At 36.6% G+C, this 15955-nt stretch overlaps 2 protein-coding genes across 2 annotated transcripts in view; one reads left to right on the top strand and one right to left on the bottom strand.

Moving 5' to 3' along the window:
- Window positions 1-119: 119 nt before the first annotated feature.
- LOC106174670 (uncharacterized) lies at window positions 120-2624 on the bottom strand. Its single transcript, XM_013556330.2, has 4 exons — window positions 2467-2624; window positions 1676-2175; window positions 833-950; window positions 120-521 (listed from the first exon to the last, which is right to left on the bottom strand). Exons 2-4 carry the CDS (start codon window positions 2145-2147, stop codon window positions 350-352), a joined length of 762 nt encoding a protein of 253 aa, XP_013411784.2. The 5' UTR covers window positions 2148-2175; window positions 2467-2624; the 3' UTR covers window positions 120-349.
- Window positions 2584-15955, top strand: part of LOC106174669 (protein phosphatase 1 regulatory subunit 21) — a 17834-nt gene continuing 4462 nt past the window's right edge. The window contains exons 1-17 of the mRNA XM_087005543.1: window positions 2584-2743; window positions 3095-3163; window positions 3381-3527; window positions 4127-4228; window positions 4916-5139; window positions 5366-5460; window positions 5827-6029; window positions 6341-6442; window positions 6843-6931; window positions 7145-7281; window positions 7523-7615; window positions 7876-8003; window positions 8237-8404; window positions 8847-8939; window positions 12519-12620; window positions 12917-13051; window positions 13347-13493. Of these exons, the coding sequence (XP_086861669.1) occupies window positions 2690-2743; window positions 3095-3163; window positions 3381-3527; window positions 4127-4228; window positions 4916-5139; window positions 5366-5460; window positions 5827-6029; window positions 6341-6442; window positions 6843-6931; window positions 7145-7281; window positions 7523-7615; window positions 7876-8003; window positions 8237-8404; window positions 8847-8939; window positions 12519-12620; window positions 12917-13051; window positions 13347-13493 (2088 nt within the window). The 5' untranslated portion in view covers window positions 2584-2689. The remainder of the gene's footprint in view (window positions 2744-3094; window positions 3164-3380; window positions 3528-4126; window positions 4229-4915; window positions 5140-5365; window positions 5461-5826; window positions 6030-6340; window positions 6443-6842; window positions 6932-7144; window positions 7282-7522; window positions 7616-7875; window positions 8004-8236; window positions 8405-8846; window positions 8940-12518; window positions 12621-12916; window positions 13052-13346; window positions 13494-15955) is intronic.

Here is a 15955-nt window from a genome sequence, read left to right as displayed (position 1 = left end):
CAGTCTGTACAATTAATTTCTTGATATTGACCAGAGAGCACATGTTTAAACATTCATACAGCCTGTTACGTATTTCTAATAATATTGTACGCTTCTTTGTAGATGTAATAAATAAAAAACATGTTTCAAATACTTTATTACACATTTTAAAGAAAATATAAGCCCATACCTACAACAGCAACAGAGTATAAATATTATCTGTTTGTTACTCCAGAGGTATATGGAAAGGAAACTTGTTCAATGTTTTTATTGATATGTTGGGATTTCTATCAAATAAGCAACTCAGTAGTGTTTTCTGTAAAAAAAAAAAAAAAAGGGTAAGCACATCTCAAAAAAGCCCAATGTTGGCTCAAAAAAGTCTGTGAACATTGACAAGATTATCAAACAGCTCAGGTTCATGGTATTTCCCATCTAACATATAAACAGGGTATCTCCGGCCTCTGACTCGTAATCTTAACAGTCTACCACTGCCGACTCTGTGTTTTACGCCAGCCATGTTTTCTAGTAGTATCTCAGTTTTCCTGAAACAAGGAAATAAACTTTTAAATGCTTACGGAGGGAATTTACATATCAACAGGATGGGGCACGTTTTGCAACAGAAATACAAGTCAGATATGTAATTGGGAGTGATTTAGATTAAAATTGTATTTCTTATATGACAGGCAACAAAAAAGATGCATTCCATTTAATGAGGATATCTTCATTATTATAAATTCCTTACAGATTTTAAAGTATTTTAAGTCCTATAAAATACTTTTAAATAAAAATGAAAATTTACTATCTATAAATATGAACATTGAAATTGAGAGCCCCTTCAGTGCAAATTATTTACCTGAGTCTTCCAAATAATGTGGATGTATATAGTTCTACGTATTCTCCTCCACTCTTTAGTATTATCATGTGTACAACCTTCCGGGAGAGATTGAAGGAAACTATGGAACAAATGAACCCTGAAAAAAAAAGTCTTGCTTAATATACTGCTCATACTTGCTTAATATACTGGTTTATACTGGGTTTTGGAGTACTAAATGGTGTCATTAAACCTATGTTAAAATGGTGATCGTGGGTGCTCAGGTAACACAAAAATTTGAGAAAATGATTTTTCAGTTTTTACCCGGAAATTGCAATTATGACATCACCCATAAGATGACATGCAAGTAATGAAGTGAATTTTTTATCAATGATATTTATACAATGCTCTCTAGTATGTTAACCAGAGACAACATTCCATTCTGATGACAAACATTGGCCCCCAATGTAATTAAATGAATAATTTTCATTACCTGGCAACTTCATTTAAAACTAGGTAACATCTTACGAATCAATCTGTTTAGTTGCAGTACAATTAAAGAGCTTGGCCGATACATACTTCACCAGTACAAAGTTCTATTACATAAGGCTGTATCCCTTCATTTTGAATAAAACCCCTTTCACAACTTGAAGTCACAAAATGAGTGTTAGATCTTTAATAAGCAAAATATTATTTTCTTAAAAACTCCACTATAGCTATGGTTTTGGACAGGTATACCAGTACCTTAGTATTAAAGTTAAAAATTACTGATTTATAATGAAAATTCATTACTTACTACAGCAGGTTAAATGTGCATTTTATACTTTTAAAGGATGTTTATCATATTTTTAAGGCAAAAACTAGATAAACATCTGACATACTTACCACATGCAATGAATATGCCTACTAGATATTTTTCATACTTTGCTACTTTCTTTGCTGTTCTATTTAAAAAAGTATCCTTTATTTCAACTTCCTTGAAATCATCTGGATGATTCACTGGATATAATAAACCATAAGCCAGATCAAAAAATGACAATGCTCCCACTGCAAAAGCTAATGTTGCTCCCCTGGAGAGTCTTTTTGTGCTAGGATCACTCGTGTATAGAAGTGCATCATTTTCCACTTTAAAGGTAGGCCTATCATATTCTGACATTCTTTTCCTTCTACCTTGCTGTGAGACATGTCTTCTTATAGTACATGAATCAAATTTCTGTTTTGAAAATGATTCTGGCAATGTCTTTTGCCAGGCACTGCTGCTTCTGGTCACACAGAAATGATAACAATGCAATAATTTCTCTCTTTGCAGAACTAGAGAGCATCTTTGAGAAAGGCTCTTTGCCAGAAAGGCTGCCATCCTTCTTCTTACATATATATCCAGTGCCCTATGTAAGAATAATGAACGTCATGAGATAAAAAATAATTTATCAGAATATAAATTTGAAGTCTTACATTTGATTTTACATGATATAACATGAGAAGTCTTCTGAAGAATGATGCGGAAAATACCAAGCATTAGCACGAAAATTCATGCGTTAGCACTCCTATTGACGGTTCTGATATGTACTGGCTGTGCTAACCAAGTATGTAATACTGCGGCAATACTTTAAGTAGTATTTATTTGTAACACCACTGGTTGTAGGTAGCAACTCGTTAACTCGTTTTAAAATGCATACCTTTAATACATTCAGCGAGAAGTATACCCTCAAGATTAGCTAAGGACTAACCCCTTGCACTATTAAAACAATACGGAATGCCAGTACACCCCTCAAATTCAAGCATCAAACAAGAAAGAACCACTGCTGTAACACAGATCCAATGAACATGCACATCCGGATACATTTGGCATGCGCAAGTTTTCCGTCCACCTACTTCCGCCACTTCCGCAAATAGAAAGTGATGGCAGCGGATTTGCAGTCCAAGTATCAGAAGCTGGCATCTGAATACGCTAAGGTATATCCACATGTGCTCCTGTAGATATTCATTAATGATGTCCAGCCTTTGTATAATGACTGAATGTTTTAGGTGTTAAAGAGACAAATACTATTTTTCTCTAATTATATGACCGGTATCAGAGTCACTGTATTGCTTTGTGTAGGTCAGTGAAACTGAAGTGATGTTTATTTACTGAAGATTTTAAGTGTTTTCGTTACTTCTGTCCGTAGAATTTGGACCATCAAGTACACTAAAACATTTGAGAGAAAACCAATCAAAGCAGATTTGATATTTAAAAAACATTTTTTTACTTTAAATGCTGTAATATTGATTTTATAAATTTGCAATCTTTCCACAAAAATATTCCAGCTGCGGGCCCAAATACCTGTCCTCAAGAAAGCAGTGCTAGATGAGCAGACCAAAGAAAATCATTTTAAGGTTGGCATTTTGTGTGTTTTGGTGCCATTTTATTACTAAATATCTTTATCTTTTATTTGTGGTTCATTACTAGTACTAAATAAGCCTTCTAGGAAAGTATATTTTTAGTGATTTTGGTTGAACAAAGTTTGTGATAAATAAGGATATAAAAACACTACTTTATGTATATAAGACAGTCTCCATAATAATTATGTAATTAATATGATTGTGTTTTTAGGAAGCAATCAAAGAGAAAGAACAAAGCATTCGCAAATTTGAACAAGAAATTGACAGCCTTGTCTTTCGTAACCAGCAACTGACAAAGCGTGTAGAGATTTTACAGAGTGAATTGGTGGATGCAGAGGCAAAGGACAAGAAATCAAAAGTGAGAATCACTTATGTACAGTGTAGTTTTTATTTTTTTTATCTTATACATTCTGAGGCTGCAATAAAGGCATATTTTATAGTGTTTTAAACATTTCCATTCAATTATTGCCAGTTTATCTAAAGTGTAATTGGCCCAGCTCAAAATTTACTACTTAGACAATTATTTACAGGCAAAAATTTTGACCAAACTTGTGTTCATTACTGCTGCTAATAGAAACAACAGTAAAGAATATTACTAAAACTTTTGTTCCACATTTCAAAAAGGAAAAACCAACAAGTTGACCTTTTAATCAAGTTAGTTTTTTTTTTTTTTACATAACTTCAGAATATGGCATATATTAGGCCAGTAAAAATTTAATGCTACAAGCACAGGCCAGTGGGTTGATTTAAACATTTTATCTTAAATTGTAATTTAGAATTTTTAGACATCCCCCCAAATCATATGACTGTATTTAAAAAAAAAAAGAAAAAACGTTAATTGGAATTAAAGGAAACAATGCACAAAGGGGTAGCACCACAGCTTGAAGGTACCACCACACCATTTACAGAAACCTTACATGCATTTGAAATAAAAAACAAATATGTTATTTATTTTAGAACAAGCACAATGATGTGTCTTTGTCGACAAGTCCAAGAAGTAGTGCAATAGGGGAGGAACTCAAACAGAAAATAGAGGAAAATGAAAGACTACACAAACAGGTATTAATTAAGACTTTTAGTCTATAGTGAAACAGAGCCCTAAGGGTCCAGTGTGCACCTCAATTTTTACCAAGTAGACCTTATAGTAAACCTGTGTAAACATGCATAGGTTTCTTTGAAAGTGAAATCCATTGGAAACATTAGTTTGGGTTCATTAACAGCATGGTTCTTATTGCTATATTAATAAGCTGCTTCAAGCTACTTGTCATACATTTTGGTTATATTTTTGACAAATTACATTTGGCAATCTTATGTTTTTGCAATTTAAATTTTGTAGATGTGAATTTGAAAGTATTTTTTTTTAGCATTTGTCTGTTAGGTAATATGTCCAGGTGTTGTGTGATATGTATTGCATTTGTTGGTGAAATAACAGAGAAAGAACAGTCTGATAAAATTTATACTGTGCGGTAGATGAAGTCACAGTTCAAACAGAAAGTTAAAAGTGTTGGACAAAAAAAAGTATATAGCTTTCAAATTGTGTAGAAGTAGAAAAGTTTGAACTTTTGCAATGGTAGAGGATGAACCTTTATTGCATACATACACATCACTGAAGTGACAATGAAGGGCAAGTAAAGATGGTTGCCCTGTAATATAATAGTATATGCTAAATATTATTTACACTTTTAATGCAGCCAGGGCTTTTATCCTTTCAATCCTGAACTGGCAATATGGTATTTGATCCACCAGGTTTATAACTCCGACCTTGAATATAAGCAGAAGGTGGCAGACTTGCAGGACAGGCTGACCATGCTTGAACAGGAGTCTGCTCAACATCAACAGGTGCTTCAGACCACGCAGCAGAACAGCAAGGTGCAGCTGGAGAAACTGCAGAATGAGAAGGCCATGTTAGAAATAAAGCTTCATGAACAGGAGAAACTTTCAAAGGAAGCCAAACTGAGAGCTCAAACAGCGTAAGGGAGGCAACAACCGCAAACACACACGGGTTATCACACATGTGCATGTACACACACACTCTCTTGCATGTATGCCAACTCTCATTGTAAAGCTTCTCTTTTGGTTAACTTTTCTAGTGATTTTTACAACAAATATATCATTTAATGCATTTACAAATAGTAGGACTGGTAACAATTTGTTGATTTTTCCTTTTGTATTCCATTTTTATTCATTATTTTGTAGGGAGCAGCAACTCAAGATGATACAGACAGACCTGACAAGTAAATTGACCCAAGCAACTAAAACAATCAGGGATAAACTACCTTTTAATGATACAAGTAAGTTGAAAGAAAAAATGGTTAGAATGTTTGTCTCAGTTTAAATGTTTACAAAATCTAATGTATATTTTGCAAAGTTTATTATTCAAATTTTAAAGATTAGATTCAAAAATGCTTTATACTTGATAATAATATTTTTTCTTTCCACTTCCAGAATTTCAAGATTTTAATGCTTTAAATGTACCAACACATGAAAGAAAACACCAGCTAAAAACTAAAGAAGTTTAAAGAAAAAATAGAAAATTTGGCTCACTTTAAATCTTTACAAAATATAATGCTTTTTTTGCATAGTTATCCATTCAAACTAAAGATAAAATTTAAAAGTGCTTTAAACAAGAGGATAATATTTTTTCTTTCCACTTCCAGAATTTCGAGATTTGAATGCTTTAAATGTACCAACACATGACAGAAAACATCAACTAAAAGCTAAAGAACTTTGTGGTCAAGCCACCAATTTAGTCCAAGACCTAGTGCAAGGTTTAGCCAACTATTACACTTATGTGGAGCAGAGGACTAAGATTTACCCTGCAGATGGCCAGATTGAACCATACAGTGAGGTCAACAAAAAGGTGTGTGTGTTCATTCATAATCATTGTTGCATTATAAACACTAGATTGAAAATTTGATGAATGGCCATATTTGAACTTCAGCATGGACATATAGATTGTAATACAATTACAGAATTATAGCTTACAAGTGTGTTCAAAGTATGTACATGTAGGAAAGAATATTTTATAAAGCCATATCAATAAAGCATGTTATAATAGGTCTGATTATAAACAGATGTTCTCCACTCTCCTTATGTGATTATAACCCAAAGCTAAAATGTGGCAAAAAGCTTTAACTTTATGCTCATCATGTTTTATCTATTGTCTTTTAGTTTTGCCAGTATCTACATGAAAACATGCAATATTTGAGGCCAGTGGAGCAATCATTTAGTGCTTTTTACAACAGCTTGAAAGAGGATGCCCTGACAACTCTGGTAAAACTACATATATAATGTTTACAGTTAAAAAAGTTCACTCTGCCTCCTTGACTATTTTGACCATCAGCAACAAATTTATTGCACATTTTCTGAAATTTCTCAAGTCAAAAACTTCAAGAGTCATCAAGCAGTTGACCATCAAATAAAAAATGATGAGATTACATTTGAAAAGTTCTCAGTTGAAGACTTTAAGTCTATCTTCTGCCAGTTTGGACCATTAGTGACAGATTGGTGTGATGAGATTTTCCATGTTCTGAGATTGATTAATGAAAAGAAGTCTTTAAGAAAAAAGGCAAGTAACATATAATAATGTATAAAAATTCCTACATTGATAAACTGGATATTGAGTACGTAATTGAGACGTACAGTTTTAAATGTTGAATTGACTTCTTTCCAGGAAACTGCCATGGGTCTCCAAGAATTTGCCCATCATTTTACAAACTTTGTGGCATACAGCAATAAGATAATGCCGTACCAGTTATTGAGGTACTTCTAATGCTCTATATCAATTCACTGTTAATAAGGCCCCCTTTCACACCGAGTGGTACTAGTACACTCGTACTGAATTTGCCCATTGTGATTTAACTCAATTTTCTTCATTGCATACAGTGCTGTTTTTGTTATTGGCTACCAGTCCATGTAAGGTATATGGCATATATTACTGTTTGATTTTAATACAGTGTTGGTTTTTACCTGCAGCCTGGAAGAGGAGTGTTCATTATCCTCCTGTCCTGAGGCCCTGGCTGCCAAGAATAAGGAACTTTACTCTGTAGTGCAGAAGCTCTGTGCAGTACTCAACAAGATACAGACTTATGTGGCTGTCATTGCTCAGCAAAGTAAGAATACACTGAAAGATAGAGTAGATGGCAGAAGTACTTCAGCTGAGCTGCAGCGAAATGCCACATTTTTCCAAGATTTGCTATCCACAATATGATTATATTTATGAAAATATATATTTGGATCTTTTTAAAGACAAAAAACCAAGAAAAGAATTGTTTTTCAGATATTGAAGTTGCGATAATAGAAAATACTCAGCAATAATAATAAATGCCATACTGTCTTCATTATTCTTTCAAGGCACAGTATCTTGTGATCACCCAAAAACCAACCAAGCCATTTTCTTTGAACAGCTGTCAGGTGGTCTTGAACTTTTCCACACAGTTTTGAAAGGTGAGTGTTATTGTCTGCCACATGTCCAATACTGGGTTATTTTGGGGAAAATCTAGAAAAGTAACACAACAAAGTGAATGGTTTATAAATGCAAAACAAACAACAAATTTAACAATATTTTTTATACTCACACTTGTTAGGCCTTCATTTGGAATATTTTGTTTTTGTGCATTTAGACTTCTTTATTTCTTGTTCCTTTGTATGTCTATGTTTGTCATAGTCATGGAGTTGATTTTTAATTAAGTATATTTAACATTCAGAGCTATCTACTACTTACAATGCCAAGGTGACATTAGAACACCAGCTGCCCACTGCCCCTTCTAAACTGAAGACCACAGATGAATGTGTCATGTCTGCTTTGGTGCATCTACAAAAGTGTGCTGGGAAAGTGAGTAATATGTTCCTTCTCTTTTTGTGTCCTAATGGTAAATTTTATAATAATTGCAATTGGATAATAAGGGTTGTTTCGACCCCCCCCCCCCCCCCAACAAAAAAAAAAAAAGGTGAAAATTTAACTTTTAGTTGGAAAAGTTTATATTTCTAGTTCTGTCTGTTTTCTTCCATATTATTATGTAACTAACATTTAATATTGGTATCGGTAGCATTTTTTTCTTTTTGCAGTTTGCCAACTTCATGCGGACCAACCTGGAGTTCTTCTGTGCTACAGCAGGTTATCGCACTCGAGGTAGTAGTATATCTACCAATGAGTCCATGGAGGGTCCAAAGTCCAGCCCTGTGGTGGGAGCTCTGAGACAGAAGTCTGCTAGCTACATGGCTTCATTACATAGGGTATGGAAACTAACAGACTGCGTTAAATGTTATTGGACTTGTATAAAATAGGTTGTAGAAAAGACACAAGCATTTTGGAATGACTATTGTGTGCAGTACTTTCAGTTTATAATCATGGTGTTTTTTAAAATACAAAAAAAGCTTTACTGTTTCTTCTTTCTGGTTTTAGTTGCATTATTGTCCTTCTACTCCCAATATATTGTCTCCTGGTTAAGTTCAGGGGAAAATGCTTTTGTTGTTTTAAATGATTAATCCTATTTGAAAATAATTCCATAATTGAGTTTGATTTTGGTAATTGTGTGTTGGATGAAAATATTGAAGATTTGAACTATTACTCAACACACAAATATATTTTAAATCCTAGAATTTAGGGTAATGATCCAAAATAGAATATATATTTATTTGATTTGATTTTATCTATTTATTTTTAAAATTTCTCTAGCAAAGTCCAGAGTCAGTACCATACAGGGTTGCAGTTGAAAACAGAAGAACCCTGCTTAGTTCTACAGAGAGCAGGGACAGCCTAGCTCAACAAGTTAGTGAATTCTTAGTCTACTTCTGAATAATCATTCAGAGACACTGTACCTTTTGTTCTTTTAAACATAATGCGAATAATGTATCCTAATAGTGCTTCATTCTTGAGCACAGATAACTGTGTGATCCATGTAAGAGTTGTTTACTACCTCTGCCATTAGAAGGGGATGAAGGGTAAATAACTTCATGTGTTCTACGCAAATTCTGATGACATATGCAGAATAGATGTTATTAAAAATGAAAGAAGTGTCTTCAGTTTAAAGGAAACTACGGTAATGTGCCATGAATTTCGAACAGTAGAAAATAATTAAATTTGGGAAAAGATCGTTCTGGCCGAAATTCATGAAATGGAGGTGCTTAGAACTTCTGAAAGTTCGAATTTCATGGAATTCTGTCAATTTTGACCGGAAGTTGTCTGTTCGTCGCTAGGCCTTCTGTTATCTTCTCCCGACGATCTATTTAGAGTTACCATAATGTATGATGTGTGAGTGTCGGTAATTGCGACCAAAGGTATACACGTACTTTCACCCGATCACTGTGTATGGCCCATAGGTAGAGCGGTACTGTTGTCTAGGGCCGCAAAACAGCATCGTTATCAGTAGTGTCGTTTTTCAAAAGCGATTCTGGCAGCCAGAAACTAGTGTCGTTTTTCAAAAACGATCCTGGCGCTCAGAACGGGAGTGGACGGAGGGAGAGACGGCCGACGATTAGTGTCTGCCACGGCCAGATAACCTTTACTATGGAAGCTTAGTGTTACCGTTGCTCCTTTCCGTGCACTGAAACCAAGACGACAGCCGATCAGTGTCTATGGCGCAGGTGCAGGTAGCCTTCATCTGCGATAAGTGTCTTCCGCGACCAGGTTTGTTGCCTTTACCGTTAAAGTCGGGCGGAGATTTACGAGCGAATGCGTCCTCATCTCGCCGTTCGCGGGTCGGTGTCTCCGACGCATACGTAGCCTTCCCTGCAGAAGCCGGCCTCGGCACTACGGCCTCTCCTCCGTGCGGGGAGGCTACTACGACCGCAGATCGGCCAAGATGACCGCTGATTGTTGTCTGCTCTCAAATAAACTAGGTTTGGGGGGGGGGGGGGGTGCAGGGCCGTTTTTTTTTTTTTTTTTTTTTTTTTTTTTTTTTTTTTTTTTATTGCTCAGGCAACCCAATCTTAACCAGCAGCAGCAACTGATTTCCTGGCGCATAGTTGCGTCAATGTGCGCATTTGAAAAGCGTGTACGTTTTGTCATTGAAACCATCTTCAAACAAACGCGAGAGATAGGTAATCTAGAGTAAACCGAAAAGGAATTTTTTATATTCGTTCAAGGGACTGGAAGATCGTCAATGGGAGATAGTGAGCGATCTGAGCGCGACAATAAGCCAATTTCCACACTAGTTCAAGGGACTTCGTTACTATATTCGTCAGCAAGAGATCGTCAGCGATCCGAGCAAGCATAGAAGCTTGGACTTTTTGTCCATGCTAGAAGGCAATTTTCATGTAGTCAGCAGGATATGGTTTGCTGGTTTGCGACAGGGGCGTAACCAGGCATACGCACGGATACACTGTGCGTATATAATTATTTGGCCAACCATGATATTATTCTCTATAAATCTAGTGTACTTTTCAAGGAATATTATCGAAAATCCCCTTCGATTATAAGTTAACGTCACCTGAATGTACAAATTCTCTGTATAATTTATATATCCACCATTGTTCTGACACCCTTCTGCTTTCACAGAACTGAGGTAAACAATACTCCTTACCATCTGAAGTCCGATCTTAATCGTCCATCTAGCTGGAACTTGCTTTACCTCTTAATTAGAGGGTAAAGTGCCCTTCAGCTCACAGGTAGCTTTTGTCTTGAGTGTATCGAACGCGATATTTATCTCAGATAAAAATCTACCTGTGTGTTATTTTCAAAGAGCTGCTCCAGCAGACCTGGGCGCACTAGATAAATCTGATCATCGGGCGAAACAAGAAACAAAGGAAGATTGATTTTTCCTGCAAAGTTTCAAAGAATTTTGACACGGACTTGATCCAGCTTAACCCTCCAAACTAACGGGGTGGCATGGGCAATTTTTACAAAATTTACAAACAATTAAACTTAGATATATTACAATTTTATCCTTTAATATAATTTTGGGAGGCATGCACCCGCATGTAAGCTGGGTGATGTCAGTAAGCCCCTAGTTAAATAAATATACCCTTATGAGCAAGGCTTTTCCCAGCGAACCGTCCAGCCGTCATTTGGACGGCCGCTGACATCACCGGACGGCCTATATTTTCAAAGACGGCTAGACGGCTTGCAACTTTTTTTTTTAATGACGTCTTGGCTTGTCGGGAAAGCCGTGGACGTTGTAAGAAATTTTCTTAGAGTAATTTGACGTACCTAGCTTTTATGATGCGTCACAGATGAATGGTACTACTTTGTAGTGTACGCTGATATTCAGTCACGACGAAACTACTTCCTAAAGCTTACAAAACACAATAAAATGTTTCTATGAACTTTAAGATACACATTCCACGCCGTATACAGCAGTGACAAGAGTGACCTTCATGCGGTACAAAACACTAAGCAAACTACAGGCCAATTTGTGAAAGGGGACACCTTCCGGACCTTCATACGCACGGCAACTGACAAAGCTGATTGACAAAGGAAAATTTCAAATTTTCAGCGAGAGATCGTTCGCAATCCGAGAGAGACCAGGAGGCATTTTTCATATTTGTTAAAGAGACTTCGTAAGCCAAAGGGCGAGACGAGAACGCAATTTTCGTATCGTCAGCGTCGCAATCCTAGTGAAACGAGAAAGCTCATACTCGTTCAGTGGCTTTCGTTTGCGGAAGATCGTCAGCCGGAGATCGTTCTCGATTGTTTTTAACCCTCCATCCCTCCCCATTGGAATTTATAATTTTTAAAAATATTTTACATTTCATTTGTACATTTCAAGTGACTTCATTAGCGGAAGATCGTCAGCGGGAGATCGTGAACGATCTGAGCGAGACAAGAAAGCAATAATGGTAATCTTTATTGCAGCTTTTAATATTGCTCTTTTGTTCTATTACTGAAGTCTCTACTGTTAACAATGCTATTGTGCGCCTCAGCAAAACTACCGATCGCTATCTCACACCGAATACTGCGGTAAAGAAACAACAGCCCGACAGTACAACTCTTAATAGATTCTCCTGTTATCTGAATGAATGGATGAGCGTCCTAAACTAACTGTACCGATCGTTATCTTGCACCTTGGGTCGCACACGTAGTACTCAGGTAAAGGTACGCTAGGGCAACATTGCCGTCTGTTAGATCTTTATAAGCGCGAGAATAGCCCGGTGGCCGATTTTAAGGTGTACGAAATTCACGAAATCAAGATCGCGCAAAATTGCTTACTGGCCGAAATTCATGGTCCAGAAAAAACTCCAGACGGCCGATTTTAAGATCGTTCGAAATTCAAGAGCCGTTCGAAATTCATGGCACTTTACCGTAGGTCTCTCAATATTTTAAAGCATTTTTAATTGCCAAATCAGCACTCTCTTGACAATGGGCATTTGCATACTGAAATTGGTAAATGGTAAAACTTAATTCCACCAGGTCACAAATTTCCAAGAGCGTACTAAGAAATTAGAACAAGATAAGGAGCACTGGATGTTGGAGTCCCAGCTGATGAAGATGAAGTATGACAAGGAGATGCAGGTGAGAGAGTTGTGCATTTGATTTCATATTATCTTCATTGTGTTGAATAAGTTCACAAAAAATCATTATGACTGTTTCAACTCAAATATGCATATTTTGCTATTCTCTCTGTTTCTGTTTTAATGCTTACACATGCACATGTTATATAATTTCATATTTGGGGATGCACTGGCTTGATTTGACATGTGCAGACAAGCCCAAATAATAAAAAATGTGATCGAATACAAAAACAAACATTGTTACCATAATATTATTCCTTTGGAATTAGCATTGCTTTTTCATTCCAAAATTTTCAGAAAGTGGCAGAACTTGAGAAACAGTTAGCAAGGACATCCACATCTGCTGGCTCTCTAGAGGATAACATGGACAGGGGTCTCCTCCCCCAACCCCAGGCATCACCACAGCCAGCTATGTTCATAGAGACTAGCATGGTGTGCATACTTATTATATTATTATGAACATTATCAGAAATGAATTTTCACTTTATGAAAATTATTATACCTACAGTTTAAATAATCTTTACTATGTGTGTGTGTGCATGCACGCATGTGTTTGTGTGTGTGTGTGTGTGATGAAGATAAAAAAATTTGCCAAAATGTAAATTGATTTGTGGATCAGATAGCATAAAATGGCTTTTCATCATCTAAATTACACATAAAATACATATATTTATAGAGGCAGGGAAGCATGTGTCTATCAGTTAAACAGATCTATCTGTATTCTTAGCTTGGTCAGCTGGAGACATCAAAGGGTGGTTTAGATGACCAGGCTACCAGGGAGGAGCTGATTAAGAAGCACTACATGCAGAGGATAGACCAGCTGACGTCCCAGCTCCAGATGGCTGACAGCAAGGCTGTTCAGGTCCATGCTGAGGTAATGCATTAACAATAGTGAATAACGAGGTTAATTTTGTAAACTCTGGATGAAGGTAATTTATGTCTCCACGATCTAAGCTGATTTAAGTAATAGGTCATGCCAGTTAAAACAAACAAACTCAAATTCAAGTTAGAACAAGCTCAAGTATAATGTTCGAAATTTGGCCGTAATGTTATTGTAAGCTTTTCCATCTACTGCAACTGCAGTCTTGTTTGAAGTGTTCATCGCAGTGTGAAGAAAAGCTCCACTAGAAACCTTTCAATACTTTTCACTTGATGTAACTTATGTAAATTATGTAGAGGTTGTAAAAACTAATGATCCATCTCCATAATGTGTAATAATTGTACCACCAGCGTTAGCGCTGGCGGTACACATGGTTTCGGTCTCGTCCGGATCGTTCCGCCGGCTCCGCCGGCTCCGCCGGCTCCGCCGGCTCCGCCGGACGGCTACCGTTACCGCTTCTCCTCCTAGACGGTAAGGCCCCCCATACCCATCTCATGGATTTAGGTCACCTATAATCTCAACTCGTTCCACGTAAAATTTGGGCTTTGTCGGTATTGGGGTCTGGGTGTGGCACTCATTGCAATGCACCCTTGTCCAAAAATGGCAAAATTAAATGCTAATTATCTACCCTACGGAAGGAGTTACGGGAAAAATTTCTACAGACGGCTTTCCAAAAGTCATATGTGTAGATTTCAAATATACCCTCGGATTTGACCTTTGACCTTTACTTCAAGGTCAAATGGGCCAAAATTTTCAAAAAAATGAAATTTTTTACGAAAAAAAAATTTTTTGCCCTGTTATTCAGACACCACACAGACTTAACCAATAATATTATTGGAAAGTGTTACCCTTCAGGTCATCTTTCATCTCCGTGAATTTGGGGTCAATCGGTGCATTTTCACAGGAGTAGCGGCCATAAGATACCGAAACTGAAAACTGTCTCTAATTCGGGAACCGTTAATGCTAGAGACCCATTCTTTTTTGCATTTTGTAGAGCATGTAAAGCCCAACACTGGAGGTGGTCTCGGTTTTTTTGTATTCCATACGGTTTTCGAGTTACGCTGTATCAAAAAGTACATATTGGTGGTGAAAGGAAAATGTACGGAAGCCCACTGGTGCCATATGTAGAAAAAAAAATTATCTCGAAATTTCGAGATACTATTTTGAAATTTGAACAAAAAAATTTACCACCAGCGTTAGCGCTGGCGGTACACATGGTTTCGGTCCCGTCCGGTCCGTTCCGCCGGCTCCGCCGCCATGTTACCGTTACCGCTTCTCCTCCTAGACGGTAAGGGCCCCCGTACCCATCTCATGGATTTAGGTCACCTATAATCTCAACTCGTTCCACGTAAAATTTGGGCTTTGTCGGTATTGGGGTCTGGGTGTGGCACTCATTGCAATGCACCCTTGTCTAAAAATGGCAAAATTAAATGCTAATTATCTACCCTACAGAAGGAGTTACGGGAAAAATTTCTATAGACGGCTTTCCAAAAGTCATATGTGTAGATTTCAAATATACCCTCGGATTTGACCTTTGACCTTTACTTCAAGGTCAAATGGGTCAAAATTTTCAAAAAAATGAAATTTTTTACGAAAAAAAATTTTTTTGCCCTGTTATTCAGACGCCACACAGACTTAACCAATAATATTATTGGAAAGTGTTACCCTTCAGGTCATCTTTCATCTCCGTGAATTTGGGGTCAATCGGTGCATTTTCACAGGAGTAGCGGCCATAAGATACCGAAACTGAAAACTGTCTCTAATTCGGGAACCGTTAATGCTAGAGACCCATTCTTTTTTGCATTTTGTAGAGCATGTAAAGCCCAACACTGGAGGTGGTCTCGGTTTTTTTGTATTCCATACGGTTTTCGAGTTACGCTGTATCAGAAAGTACATATTGGTGGTGAAAGGAAAATGTACGGAAGCCGACTGGTGCCATATGTAGAAAAAAAAATTATCTCGAAATTTCGAGATACTATTTTGAAATTTGAACAAAAAAAATTTTTATCTCGAAATTTCGAGATAGCATTTTGAAATTTGAACAAAAAAAAAATTATCTCGAAATTTCGAGATAGCATTTTGATATTTGAGCAAAAAAATTTATCTCGAAATTTCGAGATAGTATTTTGAAATTTGAACAAAAAAAATGCTATCTCGAAATTTCGAGATCATTTTTTTTTTCAACATATGGCACCAGTCGGCTTCCGTAAAAATGTGCAGTACGGTAATGGATAATAAATTTTGAACTCCGGAAAAATAAAACATAATGCTTGGCAAAGCAGACAACTTGTGGTCAAAAATGACATTATTTTATCAAATTTAAACTTCTGCAACTTCAGAGAACCTCCCATTTCAAGAACTTTGACCAAAATGACCTTTTCTTTATTTTAATTAATTTTTTCTGTAGGAAATTTATGGCACATTATGGTAACTCCAAAATTATAACATTTAGTCCC

The sequence above is a fragment of the Lingula anatina genome, chromosome 2 (genome assembly GCF_051362555.1).
Source record: "Lingula anatina isolate TDL-2025a chromosome 2, LinAna3.0, whole genome shotgun sequence".
Lineage (NCBI taxonomy): Eukaryota > Metazoa > Brachiopoda > Lingulata > Lingulida > Lingulidae > Lingula > Lingula anatina.
This window is presented reverse-complemented; position numbering and strand designations above follow the sequence as displayed.

Excerpts from the sequence above, each read along its gene's own strand:
- LOC106174670 (XM_013556330.2), bottom strand. The coding sequence starts at position 2,147 with ATGGCAGCCTTTCTGGCAAAGAGCCTTTCTCAAAGATGCTCTCTAGTT. Across the intron at positions 951-1,675 it reads AGGCATATTCATTGCATGTG|GGTTCATTTGTTCCATAGTT; the intron begins GTAAGTATGTCA and ends TTTTTTTTTCAG. Across the intron at positions 522-832 it reads ACATTATTTGGAAGACTCAG|GAAAACTGAGATACTACTAG; the intron begins GTAAATAATTTG and ends TCCTTGTTTCAG.